This window comes from Penicillium cataractarum, assembly GCF_028827025.1.
Source record: "Penicillium cataractarum strain IBT 29864 chromosome Unknown utg000002l, whole genome shotgun sequence".
Taxonomy (NCBI): Eukaryota; Fungi; Ascomycota; class Eurotiomycetes; order Eurotiales; family Aspergillaceae; genus Penicillium; species Penicillium cataractarum.
In genome coordinates this window covers 6,630,176-6,653,420 of record NW_026622738.1, presented here as the reverse complement: position 1 = coordinate 6,653,420, position 23,245 = coordinate 6,630,176, and the positions used below count along the sequence as shown (strand labels likewise).

General features: G+C 47.8%; 11 protein-coding genes across 11 annotated transcripts; 3 read left to right on the top strand and 8 right to left on the bottom strand.

Moving 5' to 3' along the window:
* Nucleotides 1-4,268: 4,268 nt before the first annotated feature.
* On the top strand, nucleotides 4,269-4,725 carry N7496_004426 (uncharacterized protein; the record flags this gene model as incomplete). Its single annotated transcript, XM_056697357.1, has 2 exons — nucleotides 4,269-4,537; nucleotides 4,596-4,725. The coding sequence occupies 2 exons, from the start codon at nucleotides 4,269-4,271 to the stop codon at nucleotides 4,723-4,725; spliced, it is 399 nt and encodes a 132-aa protein (XP_056559569.1).
* Nucleotides 4,726-5,811: 1,086 nt separating this feature from the next.
* N7496_004425 (uncharacterized protein) lies at nucleotides 5,812-6,264 on the top strand (the record flags this gene model as incomplete). The annotated part of the gene is made up of 2 exons (XM_056697356.1): nucleotides 5,812-6,178; nucleotides 6,233-6,264. The coding sequence occupies 2 exons, from the start codon at nucleotides 5,812-5,814 to the stop codon at nucleotides 6,262-6,264; spliced, it is 399 nt and encodes a 132-aa protein (XP_056559568.1).
* A 590-nt stretch (nucleotides 6,265-6,854) lies between these two features.
* N7496_004424 (trans-sulfuration enzyme family protein) lies at nucleotides 6,855-8,247 on the bottom strand (the record flags this gene model as incomplete). The annotated part of the gene is made up of 4 exons (XM_056697355.1): nucleotides 6,855-7,439; nucleotides 7,501-7,948; nucleotides 7,999-8,084; nucleotides 8,149-8,247. 4 exons carry the CDS (start codon nucleotides 8,245-8,247, stop codon nucleotides 6,855-6,857), a joined length of 1,218 nt encoding a protein of 405 aa, XP_056559567.1.
* A 1,255-nt stretch (nucleotides 8,248-9,502) lies between these two features.
* N7496_004423 (uncharacterized protein) lies at nucleotides 9,503-11,414 on the top strand (the record flags this gene model as incomplete). Its single annotated transcript, XM_056697354.1, has 6 exons — nucleotides 9,503-9,837; nucleotides 9,892-10,093; nucleotides 10,146-10,187; nucleotides 10,240-10,339; nucleotides 10,390-10,909; nucleotides 10,961-11,414. The coding sequence occupies 6 exons, from the start codon at nucleotides 9,503-9,505 to the stop codon at nucleotides 11,412-11,414; spliced, it is 1,653 nt and encodes a 550-aa protein (XP_056559566.1).
* A 1,067-nt stretch (nucleotides 11,415-12,481) lies between these two features.
* Nucleotides 12,482-14,218, bottom strand: N7496_004422 (uncharacterized protein; the record flags this gene model as incomplete). Its single annotated transcript, XM_056697353.1, has 4 exons — nucleotides 12,482-13,110; nucleotides 13,162-13,736; nucleotides 13,787-13,908; nucleotides 13,964-14,218. 4 exons carry the CDS (start codon nucleotides 14,216-14,218, stop codon nucleotides 12,482-12,484), a joined length of 1,581 nt encoding a protein of 526 aa, XP_056559565.1.
* A 631-nt stretch (nucleotides 14,219-14,849) lies between these two features.
* On the bottom strand, nucleotides 14,850-16,424 carry N7496_004421 (NAD(P)/FAD-dependent oxidoreductase; the record flags this gene model as incomplete). Its single annotated transcript, XM_056697352.1, has 4 exons — nucleotides 14,850-15,082; nucleotides 15,164-15,740; nucleotides 15,800-16,089; nucleotides 16,157-16,424. The coding sequence occupies 4 exons, from the start codon at nucleotides 16,422-16,424 to the stop codon at nucleotides 14,850-14,852; spliced, it is 1,368 nt and encodes a 455-aa protein (XP_056559564.1).
* A 458-nt stretch (nucleotides 16,425-16,882) lies between these two features.
* On the bottom strand, nucleotides 16,883-17,185 carry N7496_004420 (uncharacterized protein; the record flags this gene model as incomplete). Its single annotated transcript, XM_056697351.1, has 1 exon — nucleotides 16,883-17,185. The coding sequence occupies one exon, from the start codon at nucleotides 17,183-17,185 to the stop codon at nucleotides 16,883-16,885; it is 303 nt and encodes a 100-aa protein (XP_056559563.1).
* A 98-nt stretch (nucleotides 17,186-17,283) lies between these two features.
* Nucleotides 17,284-17,730, bottom strand: N7496_004419 (uncharacterized protein; the record flags this gene model as incomplete). The annotated part of the gene is made up of 1 exon (XM_056697350.1): nucleotides 17,284-17,730. One exon carries the CDS (start codon nucleotides 17,728-17,730, stop codon nucleotides 17,284-17,286), a length of 447 nt encoding a protein of 148 aa, XP_056559562.1.
* A 489-nt stretch (nucleotides 17,731-18,219) lies between these two features.
* Nucleotides 18,220-19,107, bottom strand: N7496_004418 (phenylacetyl-CoA ligase; the record flags this gene model as incomplete). Its single annotated transcript, XM_056697349.1, has 3 exons — nucleotides 18,220-18,656; nucleotides 18,722-18,929; nucleotides 18,985-19,107. 3 exons carry the CDS (start codon nucleotides 19,105-19,107, stop codon nucleotides 18,220-18,222), a joined length of 768 nt encoding a protein of 255 aa, XP_056559561.1.
* A 242-nt stretch (nucleotides 19,108-19,349) lies between these two features.
* Nucleotides 19,350-20,136, bottom strand: N7496_004417 (phenylacetyl-CoA ligase; the record flags this gene model as incomplete). Its single annotated transcript, XM_056697348.1, has 2 exons — nucleotides 19,350-19,987; nucleotides 20,040-20,136. 2 exons carry the CDS (start codon nucleotides 20,134-20,136, stop codon nucleotides 19,350-19,352), a joined length of 735 nt encoding a protein of 244 aa, XP_056559560.1.
* A 903-nt stretch (nucleotides 20,137-21,039) lies between these two features.
* On the bottom strand, nucleotides 21,040-22,734 carry N7496_004416 (uncharacterized protein; the record flags this gene model as incomplete). The annotated part of the gene is made up of 1 exon (XM_056697347.1): nucleotides 21,040-22,734. One exon carries the CDS (start codon nucleotides 22,732-22,734, stop codon nucleotides 21,040-21,042), a length of 1,695 nt encoding a protein of 564 aa, XP_056559559.1.
* Between the last annotated feature and the right edge of the window lie 511 nt (nucleotides 22,735-23,245).

Sequence of the window (23,245 nt, the reverse complement as noted above, 5' to 3'; positions counted from 1 at the left end):
GAGTTGATGGAAAGTGAGGAAAGGAAGGAAGGAAGGAAATGAAGTAGAGTCAGGAAGGACCCACAAGCACTTGATAGCCAAATAAAGTTGGCGGCAGGTGCCGTCTACCGGATGACTCAGGCCTCCACTAAGCTGGTATCAACTTTAAGGAACTATAGCCCCACACCGAAAAGTATACTGTCCGCTTGGAAAAACAGGCAACATGAAGGAAACAAAGAAAATTTAGCTTGAGAGTGAGTTCCACTAAGTGCAACAGTCAAAGTTGAATTACTTTTTGATTATCAGTGTGCATCACTATCTCCGGGCTTCACATCTCCGGGCTTGATGTCGAACAAGTATGACTCAGACTAACTCCAAGGCAGCATTTATGTCAGCTCTAGGTCTGGCCGCTAAACCCGTGGAGAAAAAAAGGGGAGCGAGGAGTTGAATGAAGTAGCAACACTTGATTTCAAACCAAATGCAGCAGGTCAGGTTATACGATGGGGCGCCCGACAAGCAGGTAGCCGTATGACTTGGCTACACTGGTTCCATTTCAGCCATACCTAGGGCCATACAAATTTGCCATACCGACCGGGTTCCACTAACAGCATTAGCTCTGTCATGAAACATAAATTTGGGAGCATCTAATTTGTAAATCGTACCTATTGTCAATCCTTGTCAAGTCGATACGGTAGCCACAGTGGATCGCCCTTGACTGCCGACAAAGACGATTTATATACCTCAATGATGATCGGAGATAAGCTCCCAAGTGCGTGCTCGAATGCATATGTATGCTTAAGAATGTCTAGAAAGAGGACATAGAAGATGTCTCAAAAGATGAGCTAATACTTGTGTCACAAGAGAAGAGCACCACATCGGCATAGCACTTCTTTACTGCATTCAGAGACTTGGCTGGACATTGGGTCTTCTTGTCTACCCACTGAATATATCCTCGAAATACTATGGAATCATGCACTTTAACTAGTAGATGTGCAGGCAGATTTCTGCGACCCTCTACGTAAACTATGATTTTTATCAAACCATCAATTTACACAAGTAGAATGATCAACCAGCTGAAGCGAACATTACAGCCGTCCTTCCGTAGAAAATATGTCTCCACCAACTTCATAGATGCTATATCAACTCCATTGATTTTTAAGTCATAGGTAACAATGTTACCAAGATGCTATATGAGATGCCCTTACAAAGGACTTTAACGACTGAAGTCAAAAGAATAGAACAGAGACCTCCTGACTCGTACATTGATCGCTTGGTGAGGCTATTGTGAAAGAGAAAGATTTTAGCCAAGCTTCTGCTTAGGAACAGTGTCATATCAAATTTCAAACAAATGTTACCCATGATCTCAAAAATTTGTTAAGATTTCAAGACGGTATCTAGGTTTTGAAAATCTGTGGGGTAGAAGGAATAGTGTAGAATCTGTCGTGGCATTTCGAGAGCTGATCTAGGGATTCGCGATGATGAAGCCACATAGTATGTTGTTCATGTTAGGATGTCTACCATACCGGGCCATTCACTTATCCCTCGGATCTTCACAACCCTGAAGGCAATTCCATCGCCGTAGGATTATCTCTTTTGCCCCGGTAGTTTCCAGACGTGTTGAATCCCAGAAGAAGTAACCACAGGAATGTAGCTCCTCTCCTTGGCAGCAACCAACGATGTTACTGTACGTTCCACCTCACACCAATATCCATCCTAGTGGCAGATAGAGCTGATCTGGATCGACGAAATTGTCACCCTGGAAAGGTAACAGGTCCCGCCGCCGCTCTTTCAAATCTCGGTCGGAAAGTCCATGTTGCCTTCTTGTTTCCCTTGCCCACCAGCTAAAAGCTTCGTCTGGTTGACTTGCACACAGAAAGCTTCCAATCATGAGAGTTAGGTTCTCCTGCATGATCAATACTAGCTGAGAGTGGTTTTCGATCTGGAAAGAAAATTTCATGGAGAAACCTCAGACCCCTGGAGGTGATACCCCTCAAAAATGCATCTTCTATACCCTTTAATATCAGTGAAGTTCAAAAGAAATGCTGGCCAGGGATTTATCGCAGATTTAAACTTGCCGTGCACACTAAGAGCAAACGCTCCATCTGGGGTCGGTGGACTTTGCCCCGCAAACTTTGGATTCCTTTCATCGACATCCCAGCGAATCATATCAAAGACTCGGTTACACATGTGCTCAAGAAATAAGTATATACATAAAACCTCCTCGATCTCCCAAGGCTCCCAGACCGACTCAAGACAGGTGAGGATGTCTGCAGCACATGGCTCGACGGCAACGCGAAAGCCGAACGCATCGATCTTATGCGGACCAAGCCCGAAAAGATTGCAGCAAATCTCGAAACGATAAAAGGCACGTGTGATCCGGAACTCGTCAGTGGGGCTTAGAATGTAAATATTCTGTGTCTGAATAAAATCTGACCGCCGGGCAAGATTTTGCAAAGCCCAATCCGCGTACCAGTGTACAAACGGGCTCACGATCGAATGGTGGGATGCGGCCATGGAAATAATATCTGCTAGTCCAAGTGTTCTGTCGTAATTCAAAGTGTGACAAAAAGAAGAATTATGGAAGAAGTTTGTCACGCTCCGGGTTGATCTGGATCTTGAAAATTCTTCTAGACTGGTGTGGTACACAACGCATGCCTCCCACGAGATGCTTCCTAGAGTGGTGTTAAGGCACCGAGAGAGAACCCGTTGGCGATCCAGTAAGTACTGTTGATGGAATACCGGGGATGCGCGAACCAGAGACTGGAGGCTGTCAAAGTCCAAGCTGTACAAAATCTGGAGGCGAAGCTCTGGGGGAAGGCTTTCGAGCAGAGAATGGCGGTCATCGTCGTCCAAGAAGGGTGATATGGGGAGGTTGAACAGATAGCTTTGACCGGAGAATTATCGAACGAAGGTTCCGAAAGGATGGAATTCTGGGGGAGACAAGTCGGGTACCTTGAGCACAGCGGCCACAGAAGATCAATAGGGGACAAGGAGGGCCGACCTTGTTGAGGTCGCTCAGCGAGCGGCATATGATCCACTTCGCTACCCGATATGGGCTGTTGGAACATGTCGACCTAGAAAGATAGACAGAAAATCTTGAATAACAGGTCAAGGGAAATGATGTGGCGTAACGTAGATACAGGCCGTTAAAGCAAATTTCATTGAGTGCACGGCTCTGCCACTGAGGGAGTTCTGGCAGAAAGAGTAGATATGGGTTGTGGTTTTCCCCAACTAGCCAGACCCCTACAAAGACATCCAAAATGTGCCCCTCGAAAATGACGAAGTTTTGGAAGTGTCCCAGTGAGCGGCGGATTAAGGTTAACGCTAGCAGCACGTGGCGCGGGTAGCCACGGCTCTTCCCGTCGCTAAGTGGAGTCCATCGTGCAGTACATACGCTACGGGAGTATATACCAACTGGTTCTGCCTACGTCGCCGGATATTGCCCATGCCATCGACATATCTACATTCCCTACCACTTTGCAGACCTAGCTCTACATACCAGAGTCTGACTACATGTCTTCCGGGATCCTACAACACCGGCGATGGCTGCCTAGGGTAGACTTTGTGGCAGATCAGTCAGACAATCATAGCGATTCTAAGTGAGTAGCTGTGTGGTGGGCACGACCGTCTCCAGTTGTCGGGCTTATAAAATCTTCATTAGAAGCTCTGTCTCACGCGAGCTCAATCGTGATGCTCTAGATATGGAGCGTTGACTATTTGGACATTGTTGTCCCCTATTCGCCCTCAATTTCTATAGCACTTCATTTCTGCACGTCGGTATGAGATCGGTAGCCATATATCGACTCGTGGATTGATAATATCTTCTTCTGCAAACATTTGACGTCGTACGATGGGTCATAATTATTTAATATGGCCATACAACACGCGTTGTTTGCCTAAGGATGGGTTGAGTTTATTCAGTAGAATACAGCGCATGATTCCAGAAGCTGCTCTCTCACTTCCAGGCTACACTCACCCACCACATCTCCCCCACCTCCCCAGATCTCTTTGCATACCCAACCTTCTCATTCTCTCTCTGACTTTCTTTCCATATCACAACCCCCCCAATCTACCCCGTTCAAGTGCAGCCGTGTCAACCACCTTGCACATCACCAATACGCAGGTATGTCTAGTCTTTGCGAATGGATTTCGAATTATCTGACTCCCACCCATGTCGTGTTCTACCAATTCACCTGCTAACAAAAGAATGTCCCCCAGTTATGGCGCACTCACCTGGAAACACCACTATCATTGAATAAGTTCGGTCTTTGGATCAGACTGTAGCGGAAATGAAAGCCAAGATTGAAAAATTTGACAATGGCATCCAGTCCCTTAACGAGTGGATGAAGCAGTTGGACGATTCAACCTACAAAAAGCTGGATCCCTGGCCAGATGAGCTCTGGTCAGCCTACCGGGCATACAAAACACTGGTTGACGAGATCGGTCCGGCAAGGCAGGCATATCAAGAGATTACCCGACAAAATATGCCCTGCAGGGACCCCGGGAAACTGGTTGAAATTGCCGATCTTGCGATCAAATGGGCCGAGGTCGCCCTCAGGTATGTCATGATACATCGGGCTCTCAGTATCCATCACTGAACAACCCGGAATTTCCAGGGCCACCGAAGGCAGGCTCGATGTCCTTCAGACATGGAAACACGTGTATGACGACGTGCCAGATGTCAAGAGCCACATTCACCAGATTGAGAGCAACCTGTCGTCTGGCAAAAAGCCGTCCAGAAGGTGATTCTTCGAAAGCAGCGCATGTATCCAATCCAGAGATTTCCGAATTCATGACTGACAGGACGACCATTCGCAGAGCTCAGCCGATACTGCAATTGCTAGAACGACAACCGTCGACCTAATTTGCGTCACTCGACGCATCCCTGACTGGACATGCTTCGACTTTCTCGTCCAACTTTACCTCACCCCCTCCATTTCCGCCAGTGCGTCTCGCGGAGAAAACCGATTTCTCCATCTATTCCTAGTTTCATCTGTTCATCCCCCCCGTCTTATGGTATCTACCCATAGCCTCCCTTCAGGAGTTGATGTACTACCAATTGCAGCATTGATAGTTGACCCCCGGTAATTTCCATATTTGCGTATGTAATCCGTTTGGGTACCCAAGGCTTATAAAAGGACGAAGGGCGACCTTATCAGCCAAACCAAGCACTTTCAGTAAACTTCGGGACTACGCTCAATACTCCCACCGCAGTTTATATTCTTATATAGCACTATCAACGTGTAATTCGACTGAAAGTATATTCATCTCTCCATCCATTAGGCTATCAAAAGTCACCTGTTGCAGTGGCCAGATTACTCTCAGCTTTACCGTGAGATATGGGAATTTCTGTTGTTATTGTTGGGCTTCTGTAAGGACGCGTGTATAGTTGTTGACGGGTCTTATCTCAAACTGTACAATGTGGTTCCTCTACAAACTTGCTTAGTTGACGGAGACACCGACGGAGCTTTCCTCTTCTCTTCCAGGCAGCGCCCTCCCATCTCCTTCACCCCTCCAACTTTCTTCCACATTTACCTTTCTCCCTCATTCCTATTCCTACCTCCTATCTCTCCTTGCCGGTGCACCCACATGCCCTTGGCTCCCTACTGACCAGCAAACCTGAGAATTGCCTTTTCTCCCCTTCACCCTTTCACCGTCCTGACGTTCTCAACCTTGACGATGGATCCCACTTCGGCTCTAAGCTTCAAGCAGAACATCAAGTTCCTGGAGAAGGTTTTCAACCGTATGGACCAAGAATTATTCGCCAAAAACCGTGAAATTCGGTCTCTTCAGGCTTAGGTGGCCTGTATTGACCCGATCACCTACAAAAAGATGGATCCGTGGTCAAAGGAGCTGGAAGGTCGCTATGCCCAATACAAACAAAGTGTGTTTGAAACAAAGGACGCCAGAGATCGATATCGTGCAGAGGAAAACAGCAAAGACCACTTCCGGGTCGCGTGCCTAGCGATCGACCTCGGCGAGCACGCCCTAAAGTATGTTCCAAACAGTCCAAATCCAGCCCTACCAGAATACCGACATATGGCCCACATCAGGTCAGCTTATGATCGACTCTACGTCCTCCACACCTGGTGGAATGCGTATGATGACGTTCCACGTACCTGGAATCACATTGAGGAGGCTGGAAAGTGTATTGTTCAAGCTGAAAAGGCTCTCGCCCAAGCTAAAATGCAGAAGGACTGTATGTGTAACCTGAATCTCCCAGACCTCTCACTAACTCAATACATCATGACAGACTACGCTCGTAGCAACCAAACCACTTCCTGATTGGCCCCATACGCCCTCGCAGAACATGGTATCATCGCTATCGTGCTCGAAACGGACGAGTTCAACATATTATGAGAGTGAAACTTGGCGAAGACTGTTTTCGCAATAACCTCCTCTGTCATGTCCTTTTTGATGTTGTGTTTTATGAAATGCCTGCCCACTTTACTTCTCACCCTTCTCCTTGGATCGTTTTTTTGATAGCATACGGGCTGTTCCTGAGGGGCCCGTAGGGTAGCTAGGCTTTTTTCAAAATGGAAGAAGATAAATCTGCTTCTAGCAAACTAAGTAACTATAAACATAAAATATTTGCCTAGATCAGCAAGTTCTGGTCATATCATTTGTTCTCTGCTGATCTCGGCATCGTTCGCACCTCTCTCACGCCTCACACACGACACAGTAGTCGTACAAAGAGGTCTGAATATGGTGTAATTAAAGATGGTCTGACCAGATTCACTTGCATTCTACCTCCCTTAAACAATCGCCTTGAATTTCTGTTTGATCATCTCTTTACTTGGCCTGATATTTATCTTTGTCCTTGCCTCGCAGTTCCTGTAGCCGAATGACGGGAAGTAAATTGATATGGCGAGGGTTTATGATCTGTTTATAGATCTCCGGTTAAAAGTAGAGTTTGTTGCAACCTTGATTGCTTGTTGAACGTCAAGAATAAGGTCCTTGGTGTCTTCAATGCCGCAGCTAAGTCTGACGAGATCGTCGTAAACACCCGACCTCTCTCGCTCTTTCTCGGAGATACCCGCATGAGTCATGCCTGCAGGGACTTCACATAGAGATTCAATCCCACCCAATGACTCTGCAAGGGTAAATATCTTTGTATTCTGACAGAATTCATGTGCTGCTATGCGGCCACCCTTCAGGCGGAAACTCAACATGCCTCCACCCATACCATCACGGTGCTGGCGAATTGCAACGTCTCTTTGAGGGTGTGGCTCGATGCCCGGATATAGGACAGAGATGACATCTTCAGATACCTCTAATGCAAGTGCGATAGCCGTGGCATTCTTGCAAGCAGCCTGCGAGCGTAGATGTAGGGTTTTTAAGCCCCGGTGAGCTAGCCAGCAGTCGAATGCGGATGGCAGAGCACCGATTTCATTTTGAAGGAATGTTAAACGCTCCTTCCAAACTGGGCAGTAGAAAGCAGCTACGCCCATAATGACATCCTAGAAATTACCGAGATCAGCCGGCATTTATTCTTCCTTTCAGACCAAGGACAGCACCCACCGAATGCCCATTGATATACTTGGTAACAGAGTGCACGACAATATCTGCGCCGTGAGACAGTGGGTTCTGGACGTAGGGGCTGCAGAAAGTGTTGTCAACAACCAGGGATATTCCGTGATAGTGAGCAATGGAGGCGACTTTGCGAAGATCCACCAGGCCAAGGGTTGGGTTCGATGGTGTCTCAACCCAGACGAGCTTAGTCTTGCCAGGCTGAATCAGCTTCTCCAAGTCATCCTCTAGATGAGGAGTAAATGATATTTCAACACCATGAGTATTGGCTACTTGGGTGAAATACCGATGGGATCCGCCGTACACGTCAGCCACCGAGACGACGTGAGAACCGATTGGGAGGGACTGGAGAATAACAGCAGTAGTCGACGACCCAGATGCGAAAGCAAGGGCATATCTCGCATTTTCCAGTGCTGCGATGGCAGTTTCAAAATTATCACTAGAAGCGATCAGGTATGAAATAAACAGCTGATACCCTCGATTACTGACCGGTTAGGATTCGCACTTCGGGTGTACTCGTAGGCACCCACAGGGTTACCTACACTTTTCTGGGCGAAAGTTGTAGAAAGAGAGATCTATTTTCAATTATCTGTATTGATAAAACTGGAACTTTGGAGAAATGGGACTATCTGAACATACGGCAGGGATCACCGCACCAGTCGTCTGGTCATGGGGAGAGCCGGCGTGCACAGCACGAGTCGCAAAGCCGCTGCTATTATGGTTCGCGTGAACAGTCATATTGAACTCTCGTATAATGATATGATATGGCTGATATGATTAGAGAATCAATTTTTCTAATTTGAATTTGGGAACGTTAGGCTTACAATTTATGTTGTCTTTAAGTGTCGCATTTGAAGATGATTCACGAGAGCGATTCCCGATGATATCCAAGCAAAGCCCTTCGTTAGCTCGGAGATCCAGTTCTTCCCCCCACCTTTCACAATGTCAAACACCGGATAATTGTCACGATACTAGAATATGTAAATTCTGCATATTAATCTTTTTGCTATATCCGGCGTTGCTCGGATCGCTAATTTGGTCCTAGTAGAGTTCAATCGCCGATTCAAACATGAGTCCCAATTTGGAGCGACATCGCGGCCTACGATCTTGACCGGGCTGGATCTTTTACATCCCCGCAGTACGTGATTTTATCCCGATACCGGAGAGTCCCTGTATTATCCATGGAGATGCTTTGGTATGATAAAATACGGTTTATCCATGCTTCGTGTGCGTTTACCCTATCGTAGTGTGTGGCCCGCGAAATCTATCACTCCGTATTCCCCGTCGCTCCGAAATCCTTGTCACGGTTCCACTGTTTGCCTCCACGGGGCTTACTTTATACCTGCCAGATAGGTGAATGTTCTGTTACGGATGTAGGTTTTCTAAGGAAGCTACGAAACCCCGTTCTTGCTTGTCATGAATTGCAGCTTCTTATCACCATGCGTAAGCATCGCGTTTCTTGGCCGACCAGATAGAAGCTTCTCGACCTATACACTAATCCTACATTCTTTTGCGATGTGTTAGATAAATGGGCGAATGAAAACTTCCGATGCCGAAGGTCTTGGCCGTTTAAGAAACACGAAATTCACTCTAAAGAACAAAGTTCTTTAATTCATTTTGGGCCAAAGACGACTCACGGGCCTCAATTAGGTCACAACTATCAATACTAGATGACTTAGCTTTATCACCAGGATACAAATAGTGGATTGCAACTAAAAGAATGTGACAGTAATGTCGGAGTGTCGGGGAAATCGGAGAACCAGGTGCCTCGATCTCATCAATGCCCGAAAAGTGCGGGGACCGCCGAGAGATAAAGATGGAGCTTCTCATTTCCCCCGCATTTCGTGGATGGCATAGAGTACGGTTGCGGAGCCAGATGATACGGGTTATAAAGTCTAGATATCTCCGAATTCCGTTCTCGAGAATTTGCATTGAACCTTGAGTAACAAATGATCCCACCAATTCTTCTCTAAGTCATTTTTTTCTATCCAATATGAGATTTGACTCTGAAAAGGTTACCCAAGTTCCACCAGATTTGGAGCAGGCAACCGAGAATGAACTCTCACAACAGAAAGGGGAGATGACCCCAATCAATACCAATAATTTGGCTCGAAACCTTTCCGCAAGGCAAGTGTCGATGATTGCCATTGGAGGTACAATTGGCACAGGATTGTTCCTCGGGACCGGAAAGGCGATTGCAACTGGAGGTCCTGGCTCCACTCTGCTCGCATACGCTATCTGTGGACTCATCATTTACTTCACCATGCTTTGCTTGGGAGAAATGGCAGCTTTCATCCCTGTCTCTGGCTCATTTTGCACATTTGCGGGGTAAGTTAAATCAAATTCAACACTGGGACTTTCTCATTGAATAAATCGATTTAGTCGCTTTGTGGACGACTCTCTGTCCTTTGCACTTACATGGAACTACTGGTTCAACGACGCTGTATCGACAGCGGCGGATCTACTTGCCCTGCAAATCTTACTCCAGTACTGGACAGATCATTTCCCAGGGTGGGCTATTAGTTTGATATTCCTGGTCCTTGTTCTCGCATTCAATCTGGCCCCTGTGGCAGTTTTCGGTGAGGTAAGTTAGCCATGGTAAGTATTCACTGGAGCCGGTCGACTAAAACCCATAGGTCTCATACTGGCTCAGTCTCCTTAAAGTAGCCACTATCATCGTTAGTGTCAAAAGATGTCGGAGAATTTCCTTTTTTCTAACGTACATTCTAGGTCTTTATTATCGTTGGAATTGTAGTCAATTGTGGTGGAAACCAAGGCCATCAATATATCGGTGATCAATATTGGCATGTCGGCGAGGCACCTTTTGTAGGTGGAATAGGAGGATTTGCTTCGGTATTTGTCACGGCCTCATTTGCATAGTGAGTTTCATTCCCAAGGCAAACAATGCAGAGCTGATGTCTCTTTCCGAATCCAGTGGAGGGACCGAGTCTATCGCAATCACAGCGGGAGAGACTAAAGATCCAGCAAGGACTCTCCCACACGTTGTTCGAAACGTCTTCTGGCGAATCCTGCTATTTTACATTTTGTCTATTATTATCATCGGATTCAATGTTCCATACACCTATCCAGGCCTGTCCACCAAGTCCACCAGCACGAGCCCATTCACTATCGTCTTTGTCGAGGCCGGCAGTGCCGCCGCGGGCAGTTTTATCAATGCAGTTATATTCACCAGCGCAATCTCAGCTTCTAATCATGCGCTTTTTGTCGGCTCGCGGCTTCTATACACCCTTGCTATCAGTGGCCACGCCCCCCGGTTCCTTGGCCATATCAACCGCTTCCAAGTACCGTGGGTTGCAGTCCTGGGGACTCTGGTAATTAGTGCCCTTTGCTTTGGCGCAAGCTATATCGGACAAGGACAGCTATGGGTTTGGTTACAAAAGTATCTCCCTCGTTGACCCACTCTTTTGAATAAGCTAATCATATTGTACAGTATCGTTGGTGTTTCGAATCAAATATCTTGGGTAGTCATTGGCATAGCCTCCCTTCGCTTCCGGACAGGTATTAAAAAGCAGAACCTTGAACATTTACTAAATTTCAAGAATTGGACATACCCATGGGGTCCAATCTTTACGGTCGGTATGAACGTGGTCTTAATCTTGGTCCAGGGCTGGACGTGCTTCAGTCCGAGCTTTAATGTGGTCGACTTTTTCTCCTTCTACCTTGAGATTCCCGTTTTGATCATCATGATCATTGGATGGAAGCTTATCAAAAAGACCAAGCTTGTGAAGCTAGACGAGATGGATTTGGTTACCGACCGATATGACACTTTGATTAATCTTGCAGGAGGAGTGCACGAGTCCGATAGTACACACGGGCCGGTCAGCCCAGGGCAAAACAAGATTCTCGGAACTTTCAAGAGAATTGGCATGTATTTCTGCTTCTAGCTTTAGTGGTGGCTCAGAAGCAGCTTCTGGAGACCCTTTTGCCTCAGCACAAAAAAGTACAGACTATCTCAGACCCTAGCTGCTTAGCCTCAATATGAAAGTGCTATTTACTCACTCAGGTAAATTTTCTTGTATTTTGACACTACCTTTGAAGCCCTTGAGCTTGCAGCAGATGGTTCAGTCACCTCAGTAATCTTTGCAGTATGACTTGCAGTATGACTATAGATTCAATAGATTCAAGGCAGCCACTGTGCCAGCAGGGTGCGTGAGCCGTCTCAAGTTCCAAAGGGCTCGTCATTGTTAGAGAACTTACCCTGAAATTGGGCTGAAGCGGGGTTCTTTTGAGCCTAGGTACCATGCTTATGGATTACTACAGCTACCAATTAATGATTCGTAAACCTTAATTCATCGCGTGCTCAGTAAGGTGGGTGCATGCGAGGCTAGAACCCGAATTGACCTTCGACAGGCCCGATAGCAATTCAGTCGCCGACTGACCAACTAGGTAGGACAAATAATTTGAAGGTGATGTTTGACATTTGATTGAATTAGCATGGTAGGTATTGAGGAAATAGCGAGGAGATCTAAGCGTCGCTAGTCAGTCTCATCAGCTGGACCAGGTCCAGCTTATTTTCGGTGTCCGCGGCAAAGACGACAACAAATCAACCTTAGTGCAGCTCAACAGCAATATTGACCCTCGTACTAATTGAAAAAAGGTCGAAATATATAGTTTTCGAACATTTTCTGTTCTCTCTTTTTGGATGATGTAGACCAGCATACAAGTCCTAGCCATTAACGAACCTGACCTCATCCACCTTGAGATCCCTTTCGAAATTGACTCCTTGGAAGGTTCTATCAGTTTACCACATATTGATTAGATCCCTAGATGCGGGGCATATATCCTAATGATATACGGTAACTAGTATGTCTCACTCTCTAGAATTAAAACTAAAATTAGAATTTTGTTAAACTTTTGGCAGGGTAAGATCTAGGCGCAAGTGCTGCCATATATCTTTTGCGCAGGTGAGCCCGTGGAGACAAACGTCACATCGGCTGAAGATGATCCAGTACTACCGCCCGACGGCTCCATACCAGCACAGTCCAAGTATAGCGCCAATAACGATCGACATGGCGGGAGGAACGCGGAACCATGCGTTACCTGCATACGAAATAGTCGTGACCACCAACCACCACGGGTCATTAGCCAGACTTTGTCCAGCGCTATTAGCGGGTGTCAAGTAGCCAATTTCCCATAGTCGGTACACAGCAGTGAAGACCAGACCAATCGCAGTGGCATTGACGCCACGTAGGAAACGGATGACAGATCTTCTCGTTCGCAACACACTCCAGAAGCTCTGAATTGCGACGGCAAGAGTGATACCTGGGACGAAGATGCCTAGCCACCCGAGGAATGCGCCAAAAACAGTGGGGAATTGTGAGTGCTGCAAGGCGAGAGCGCCCAAAAAGACTGCGAAGTTGAAGTTTGGTCCTGGAAAGGCTTGAATAATGGCCAGGCCGATCAGGAAGTCACGACTGGAAACCCAGCCAGGGCTAACGACGTAAGAGCGAAGAAGAGGAATGACAACCGGACCTCCACCAAAGATCACAGTCCCAGCGAGGTACATGCTAGCGAATAGGTCTAGTGCAAGTGGAGGGGGAGTCAATTTCCCTCTTGCGACAAGGATAGCAATGAACGACGCTGTTCGACATTAGTTTTGCTCACAGACAGATTTTTCTGAAGGGGGCATACCAAAGAAGGCAACGAAGATGATAAGTCCAGTGCGGACACGGACGCGATACTTCGGCGATTGGATGGCTTCAGTCTCTGTCGACCTTGTTGATCCCGCAATGGCCCCAGAGGCCTGTGGTAGGTCTCCAGCCTGGTTGAGTTTCCTTGATCGCACTGCTTCAGTTTGCTCGGTCGGTGCTGGTGTCGTTGTGGGCTCCATTTCCAGGTTGTTAGAGTTTGCTTCCTCCGAGTCTGCGGGGCGTTGATGCCTATTTTTCCAAACCCTCTTCGCTTTCTGGACTTGTGAATATAGCCAGCCATCCCAAGTAGCTATGACGATACCGCCAATCACCATCAAAATAGGGAAATACCACAAGGCGTTATAGCAGAGACCCGCGCATGCTCCGAAGATGATGAGGATGCGCGAGATCTTGTCGTGAATGGCCTTTTCCGCGAGCTGCACGGCGGAAACTGCGACAATACCGACGGTCGCCGCGTTGAGTCCCGACAGAAGTCCGTAGACTGGGCCAGGGAGGGTTGTGCTCAGATTTTGAATACCGACTGAGAGACCATACATGCCCGCTGCTCCAGGTAAACTGACGACAGTTTAATAATATTTTCGGAGATAGGAGCTATGGATTCTCACCTCCAAACCAGGAACGCCATAATGGCTGGAATGAAGCCCGCATGCAGCAGGACCAGACAAAATAGCATCTTCGTACTGCCTGGACCAGGGAGGCCTTGACAGATAGCGAAGAGCTCTTGATACTAGTCGAGTAGGTTATGAAGAACTCCGATAAATGGCAATTGAGACCAGTCTTACAGTCTGTTCGTCCACCCATTTCTCTTTCCTACCCTTCCCTTCCACGAACCTACGATGCAAGATCTGAAAATGCACAGGTGGACCACCGAACGCGATAAAGCCCAAGTCCCAGGTGCGAAGAAAGACATCGGTTAGGCGATGAGCGAGCGAATCTTCTTCTCCATCATACTGTCGGGATTCGGTGTGGCTGCGCCACTTTTGTCCCAGGGAGCGAAGCGATCCGACATATCGCGAAAGTGGTGCCGGGAGCAACATATTGAAGGTGCTCCTGCTCACACGACAAAGGGGACAGTTACACGAGCTCGATAGCCTCAAAAATAAAAGAGGTTTGACGCGACAAAAGCTTAGGCGCCAATTTTATGTCTGGAGCTGAGCGGTATGTTTTCGTTTAGTGACATGCATGTGCGTCATTCCCAATTGGTGATTGGCTGTTAAATTTCATGGCAAAAGTTTAATTCTTATCTTCTTTATGCAACAAGCACGTGTGGAACCAAATTGAGTGCCCACAGGTAAACCAGGGAATTACAAAACATAGGATAAGAATCTACATACATCCCAAGCAGTTTGTGTCGAGATGGAGCTCGAGCCCAAGGAGGTACTAAGATTTCTCTCGAGTCAAGGTATTTCATTAGATCCCTGCATCAAATGGCTGCGAATAGGTAAAAGGTTCAACATAATTGTCTAGAGCTATTTCTACTACAAGAGACTACTTGATTGTGGATCTTGGAGCTTGCGATTGGAGCCATGCTGGACCGAGCCTCACGGGCAGCAAAATATCTTTCCATATTTCCGGCAATTATCTCGTAGCTAGGATACATCAATAAACCAAATACAATTACTAACCCAGCTCCAGCCCCGAAAAGGCTTCACGTTGTTTCATTTGATTTTAGCCTACAGTGTCATTGTAGACTGGATCCAATCGTGCAGCAGATGTCTCGAAGAGTCTGGGCAGGCCAGTCTTCTGGAAAGGAACCGAATGTTGAGCCATTTGTGCGATAGCTTTTCCACACAGGAAAACCACCGGCATTCCATGCCCATTGAATCCTGCGGCAATAAACTGCCCCGGCTTTCCCGGGATATCTCCGATATGTGGCAGCGAGTCTGCACTGTAGCCCATCACTGTGGTTGTATAGGTCCAAGAATTAGCATAGCAGCTCGTCATCGATCACACAGACTAGGGTGCAGGAACGATTCACTTACCACCTGTCCAAATGTGTTTCACAGTCGCGTTGCTGTCTTCCCAACCAAAGAATGTGCGCTGCATATAGCCATCAAAGTAATGCTCCACGGAATTAATCAAGGTACCGTCGTCAGGGTTATTGTGCCACTGATCTGGTATATCTTTGTATGTATACTGTGCACCACCCACAATAATTGACCCATCCTTGCGCGAAATTTGGTAGATGAATGCTCCTAGCCCCTGCCGAATGGCATATGTCTCGGGTAGTTCCTGGTAAGGCGCACCAGGTGCTGGCTCAATGTGCGTGCACAGCCCTTTACACGGTACAATGGCCTTGGAGTACTCCGGAGCAAGGGCACCTGTGAAAGCATTTGTGGCGAGGATGATCTTTCGTGCGTGGATGACACCACGATTGGTCGTTACGGGCCAAAGACCCTCCGGTGTACGGTCCTGGCCAATCTCGGTGACCATTGTGTTCGTTTGGAGATTGAGTCCTCGAGAAACAGCGATGCGGATGAGACGACATATCAACTTGTAGGGCCAAAGGTGGCCGGCAGAAAAGCTGAAGCCTCCTTGGGCATTTCGGACCTTTGCTTTCTGTTAAATCTGGTGTCAGTCAAGAAATGAATCATGCTCTTTGCTGCTCCAATACTCACACCTTGAGCATCCTCTTGTGAAAGGTACTGGACATCATCCATGAAGTCCAAACCTTGATCGACCAGATAGTCATAAAAACTTTTCGCAGCTGCAAGCTGGTCTACATCAAGGTAGATATCTAGAGACCTAGTGAAGGTGAGATCGCAGTCTATCTTCTCCTTTTGAACAAGCTTTTCAAGTGTTTTCATATGGGCGATCTCAAATCGAACAACCTCCACAGCAGCGTCGAGTCCATATCGCTCTGTGTAGATCTTCGTGGCCGAATACAGATCGGGTCTGAGATGACCACCTGTTCGGAAAGAATGAATGGGAATCAGTTCTAAAATAATTATTAGTTTGATTATAGCGGTACGCACCGTTTCTTCCCGTGGCACCGGAGCATAATTCACGGGCCTCGAGGAGAACAACCTTCGGGGGAGTCCCCTGCTGGTTCTCGGGGAAGAGATGATAAGCGGTCGAAGCCCCGGCATAACCACTGCCAATAATCAAGATATCTGCTTCAATGGGTAGGTCTGGTGTACTCCGATGATTATCTAAAGGATCCAGTTCAGTTCGCCAGAAGGACTGAGTGTACCCCGCAGCTGGTTGGGGAAACGGCTTTCGGGTCTCGGTCGACGAAGCCATGGCTGTGGTTCGTGATGTTCAGAAAAGAATTAATGTGTCTGAATAGGACTCGGAGCGGTTCACGGGGCTTAAATGAAGTAGTCCTGGTCGGAGATTTCCAGGATAGCGCAAATGTGTCGAGATAACGAAGCAAAGCGGGGCTCGCTGGTGGAGCAGCATGGATGCGCACGCGATCGCATAGTCAGCGAAGCATTTACATCAGAAGTATAACGGCAAATTTTCATAGAAGTTTATGTATAGTTTCATGTGGTTATATACGGTATGGACTCCTGAAGATTCCGAGTATCCCTTCGCACTTCTTCATTTAAATCCATCCTCTACGACGCACTACAAACGGCTGCTTGCACCGAAGGCGGATTACTTGAGGCATCTCCCCAGTTCGCCGCGCCAATGGCCTTCCCAGCATCAGTGCTATCATCTGCACGAATCTAAAAATTCTGTTAGTATTCAAGTATCCCCTAAAATAAGGGATAACGGACATAATATTGAGGTTCCACAAAGTACCGCCAATCTTGACTGCGGAACGCATCCTCCAAAGACTGACTGGCCGGATCATTCCAGCCAGTATTACGAGTGTCGAAATTCGCGTGCTTCGACCAAGACACGTACACCTTGGGATGATCATTGTTCTTGACACCATTGGGATCCTTTGCATCACCGGCGTTGATCTCATCTGTTGTGAGGGTGTTTTGAATATCGCCCCAGGCCAAGTTATGATAGCCGCTGTGAGCTGACAGGAGTGCACGCGATGGAGCCCACATGTTGCTACTATCACGCGAATGGATGACGATCACGCGTTCCCAGTCGCTTCAAAATATGTCAACGCACGCACAAGTTCTTCCTTTGGTAGATGGACTTACTAGTCATGACCGGTCTGGATAGCACCGAAGGTCGCGCCATCTTTCTCATAGAAGAGGTTGTACACAACCCGAACTTCAGTATCACTACAGCGCTGATAGGTATAGTAGACTGGGAACGCAGGCCCAGGGTTCCCGATACCAACCCCCGGATTCCGGCAGTTGCAACCAACGTTGGGATATTCGCACTGCGCTGCTGCCGGGGTCTTGTGGGCATCATCATAGATATCGGGGGTGGTGGGCGATCCGCTGTATGCCCATGTCGGGTAGCACGGGGGTTGGTTCAGAGCTTGGCCGAAGAACCATAGAGGCGCGTATCGGTTTGCTAAATCCAATCCACCGTCGTTAAGGAGCGATGTCATTTCATCGTCAGTGATTTGCGTGACTGCGGCGACCGAGCTAGTTAGACCAGCCAGAACAGCGAGACGCACCAACGACTTGAGAGACATAATGTCCATGTACAGAAGGCAGTAGATTTGAGCATCACGCTTGGAGAGAGAGACCTCTTTTAAGAACCTATCTCTCGTGCTTGGCTGACTGAAACATCGTGCTCGACGTACTGCCCGTTCAGGAAATGAGTTGCAAAGGGTCACATCGTCGCGGGAGCTATTGTCACTTGCAGCCCCGCATCGGCTGACTTTGGCCCCAGCCACCGGCGATGAGACGCTGAGAATTCGGCACGCCGTAGCTATCACATCATGATTGGGCTCCACTGAATTTGAAGAATGAAGGTTCTTCGGGGGTTGTCTGGTTTAGGAAAAGGGCTGACAGGTCAAGTGTGAGAATAAGGAAAGTGCATTTCCTTTGCATGGTATCGACACTACGTCGCAGAAAAGATAGCAAATCATGGCCTCGGATACTCTTGCTCTATCAAATGTATATGGTGAATGTCTCTCTAGCAATAAAAACAGTCGCCAAATTTGAACGACTTCATGCGGTTATAATTTCGATCCCCTCGGGTATTTCTCATACTCGATGGCCCCAATTCGACGTACCCCAGCGGCTGCCGCTTGCTGGCGAAGGACTCGCTTTAGAATCTTGCCAGATGGTCCTTTAGGAATTTCTCTCGTAAAAATAATTCCTCCTCGGAGATGTTTATAGTTCAGTGTCTGAACCTTGACGTGGTCGAGGATAAGCTTTGCGGTGGCTTCGTCCTCTGGTATAACCGGCTTGACCACAATGTAGGCCAACGGAACCTCGCTTGCAAGACTTTCGTTCATGATTCCAATAACTGCAACGTCTTCCACATTTTCGTGTTTGATTATAAGGTCTTCGAGCTCTGCGGGGGGTACTTGATATCCCTTGAACTTGATCAAATCTTTGGAGCGGTCCGTGATGAACATGTTACCATGTTTATCTTCGTGTCCAATGTCACCTAATTAAGATGATCAAAAAGTGCACTCGAAATATTTATAGTAGATAGACCGGGAAAGAACTCACCAGTTTTGAACCATCCGTCCGTTGTCATACATCCTGCAGTTAATTCGGGCTCTCCACGGTAGCCGTTGAAAACAACAGGGCCCCGTATCCAAAGCTCGCCTTCCTCCCCTACAGAAGCTGTTTGTGTATCACTAATAACAAATTTTGCTTCTACCCCCGGAAGTGGTTGTCCGTTTGAACCAATGCCGTTTTTCCAGTCTTCCCAGCGCTGGTAAGTATTAGTCTTTAATTTTTTCCGTTCATGGTTACTCTCAAAGTCATACCTGAATATGTGTTACTGAAGTTGTTTCCGAAAGTCCGTAGGCTTGTCGAACGGCAAGTTTCCGTCGCTCATATAGCTCAGTGATGAGATTCGCAGGCAGAGGAGCACCGCCAGACGTGATCATGCGAAGTGATTGTAAATTATATTCACTCACTTTATCACTTTTCGTCAGATGAAGCAAGACTGGCGGCGCGACGAAGACGTGTGTGATTTGATAGTCTTGAATCGAGCGGCAGAATCCGGTGAGCTCGAATTTGTCCATATAGATCGTGGTTGTCCCGAGATAGAGAGGAGCGTGGACCAGACAGACCAGGCCTATTTCTTAGCTTCATTTTCGTACATACCATTTACCCATTATATATGAGACTAACCGTATATATGATAGATGGGCAACACGGCCAATGTGCGATCTCGGCGCCAATCTATATGATCGCTTTCAACGATCGATTGCAAAAAGACATCTGCGACCACATTTCGATGTGAAACCATCACTCCTTTAGGATGACCCGTAGTTCCTGACGAGTAGACCAAAAAAGCAGTATCCCTCTGTGAATCGATCTTTGGACGGTAACTTATCATGTCCGGACCCATCTTAGCGCTTGCGATGAATTCGTCCACGGTAGATATACCATCGTTGGTTGACAGTTCTTGGTCAAAGCGAAGGGCCAATATACGTTCCGTGGGAATATTCGCTATACGCGCAGCCTTTAGAGCCACAGGAAGGCAGTCTGGATGAACCACGAGTCCGCGCGCCTCGCTGCGTTCGATCTGCTGGCGAAGGTCCTGAATGGACAAAGCTGGATTGACGGGAGCCACGATGCCGCCCGCATAATGGCATCCCCAGATAACAGGCGGGGTATCAATGTCATTTGGACTCATCACCATGAGGACATCATCTTTGCTCCATCGCCAGCGGGATTGTAGTGCAAGTCCAAATTGCTCTGCACGGTTTCGAAGTCCCTTGTAGGTCCATTTGTCGCCAGTGGTGGCGGAACAAAAGATTACTAAAGGCCGTGTCGGTGAATGAAAGCAAAAATGAAAGAGGGGGATGCTTACCATGATCTGGAGGGAAAGGCAGAGATGGCCGCTCAAAGAGGAACTCCCAAATATCGGCCGTGGGCACTATTGGGGGTGCCGGCCGCTGTGTCGCCATGTTACTCAGCCGCGAGAAGATATCTTAATTCCAAGATTTCGAGTCCTACGATGCAGGTTCGAAAAGCATCTTGTTTGGAAGAAACTGGATGTCATTCTCCGAAACTCAATTATTGGGGTTGATCATCATTGACTTGTGAGGGGCTCGTGTGTTGTCCCTCGGCATTACATCCCGGTCGGCCTAATCTACAAACGCACGAGTCTCGCTTTAGCCAGCACGCGCAAGCCCTGACCGGCTAAGACTGTAATAGAGAAGAATATTCTATCTCGTTAGTTCTCGCGGCAAGTATTTTTCGAATTGCAACAATGCGCCATGGCCAGAAAGAAAGCTAGTTTGCTTTTGATCATTGAAAGAGATGGATATGTACTTCTTCTGGTTAGGTGCGGTACGGATGCCAAATACATTCGGCACTACCTACTCAAACCAGCCTAACAGCCAGAGAAGGCTTGTCTCGAATAATTCGATCGAAATCTTTAATGCTCACACAACTTGCAACCTAAGAGCCGGGTATAGCCAGCTTCTCAATGTAGATTCTGGATCCCTAGGAAACTGATCGACACTTCAATTGCGGGGAGCCCCCACCTGTATGTGTTCGCCCAAAACCTCGACGATAGGGACATGCACGATTTTGAAGCTCTCAGGCAGACTGCACTTCCAGAAATTCATCATTCTTGGTCATTCGGAGGTCATGTCTTACTTTCTATACCTAAATATACAAGGTCCGAGAGTTTACGTGCAACGGAGAATCTGCCACATGACCCACAGCGTCCACCGCGACACATGTGAATAGGAAGTTGATCAACGAGCATTGTATTTGAAGAACAGGCAGACTGTATGCAAAAAATTTCTCTGCTCCCACTACATAACTGGAATCAACATGCAAGATCCCCTTTCACTCCGTGATCAAGAGGTGTACGTGATGAACGCAACGAGGTCCTGGTGCTCTGAAAATTCGGCATGCTTGAAAGCGAACGTGTTGCCTCCTGGGAACACAAATCCCTGCATGGCGGAAACTGGGATGGTCTCCAATTTGATTGATTGCAATTTCTGCAACTGGTCCTGAATGCTATCGGTGACCCGATTGATACCCGAGAAGGCACCGACAAAGCCGTTCCTGTCCGAAGGATTCGCCCTTTTCTCGAACTTTGAATCTGCAGTTCCTACAATGAGCTCACCATTACTAACGGTGATGGGATAGATGTCTGTCTGGAGGTCGTCGATAACAACATCGTGGTTCGACGTTGAAATGGCTTTTGCGTAATACCATACCCAGACATTCTGCGTGATGATGATGTTGGAGCCGACGAAATCCACATTCACAGTGTACTTGTACCTGAGCTCGATCGATCCCGCTTGGTCATCGTCCTCGGAATATCCCTCGTACGACATCGTCATAACTGTCTGCCCCTCGTCCTTTCGTTCGACGGTCGGCTCTTCCAAGTCGGGTCCGAAATATACCTCCACGTGTAGCTTCAGAAGGTTGCCGTCATGATGTTTGGCATAGACCTTTGGCTTTGGGCAGTGCTTTTTCACCACTTTTTGAATTGAAGGCTCCAGCCAATCCCGCATGTTGTTTCGATTGATGGATACAATTCCGTCATGATCGGCATTATCATTGCCTTGCAACCAGTTCCAAGGGAACCGAGTTGGAGGGGGAAGGACGTGATTGTCGACTGCACAAAGATAGTTAAGACAAGCCAGGTTCTGCTCCGTAGTTCCAGGAGGAAGCACTACATCCGCGGTTTTGGGATCAATATAGGGATTGACAGAGAAGTTCAGGTCCGTGAGTTTGAGCGTGGACTTGTCTGTCTCTTTTGGAACGACGGCACAACCCAACATCGGGTCACCCATTTCGCGCAGGTTTGCGACGTATTTGGACACAAAGAAGCGATTGAGGATGGTTTCAAGGGCTGAGCCTGCCTCGACGCCGTCGATTCTGGGAGCGCTGGACAACCCCGCGTTGCTGAGATCGAACAGCAACTGCTGAATGCTAAAGGCCGAGCCTGAAAGGTTCTTGATTTGGTCCTGAACGGCCTTGGGAAGTTTGCTATAGGCCGAATCGGGAACTTCTCCCATGCGCAGATCGACCGTGGCAGAGTAAAGCCATGGCTTCTTGGGATCCTGCGCCTTCTGGAGCCAGGAATAGGCTCCCCATTCGTTCTGCACAGCGGCGATGATGAATTCGCTGCAGATCAAATTGTACTTCACGGTGGCTGTATCAGCTCGAAGTCCCACGATATCCGGGATAGTGGCAACATCGGCTCCGACAGGAATACCCATTCGGACTTTGAAGCCCGTCATGAACTTTGCCTTGATCAACTTTTGGAAGTTTGGATCAGTCTCCGGGTTCGACGATGGGATGTTCACCGTGAACGGATCAACCCCCTCAGTCAATTCGAGGAGCTTGGCATATGGAATCTCTTCGGGAACAACTTGTGACGTGATAGGATCGTGACCAACGACATAACAGATTTTTATCTCGGGCTCCGGGCAAGTGCTCAAGTAGGCTTTCATAGTGGCATTGATGCTCGCCTGAGTCACAGCCACGACGAAGTCAAACCTGTATTGAGAAAGTTGTGATTGATTGTATGAAGTCATTTTGACTGTCTGCTGGAGTCTGGTTGATAAGTCGATGTTTGTTTAAGAAAAGCAGCAAGTGAAAGCAGCAATTATCTGGTCGTTGTCGGTTGGGTAAAATGTTCAACGCCAAATCCGACGAAAGGAGATGACGAGCGTGCAGATTTCTGAGCTTAAATAGGCGAGTATGAGTATCTCATAGTGTCTGGTGCGAGAATCTCACGAGTCACAACACAGCTGCGAGCCCTCTTGGTCTGTGAACTGGATGCGGGCCCCCAAACATTGCGGACGGGCCGAGCTGGAATCGGAATTTCTCTGCGATGAGTGAGGAGCGAGGGGCGTTAGGCAAACCCTGCGCCTCAACGCCATTGTGAAGAGCCAATGATCGGTGGAACGATCGAAGCGACTGTGCTGGGACCCTCAATCTGCCTCGAAATCTGTCTAGAGATGAACTTGGAGTCCGGATCAATTTGTTCATTTGCGCCGTGGCTGGCTGAAGCTGCTGACCAGTGTCAAGACTGTAGATTCGGAC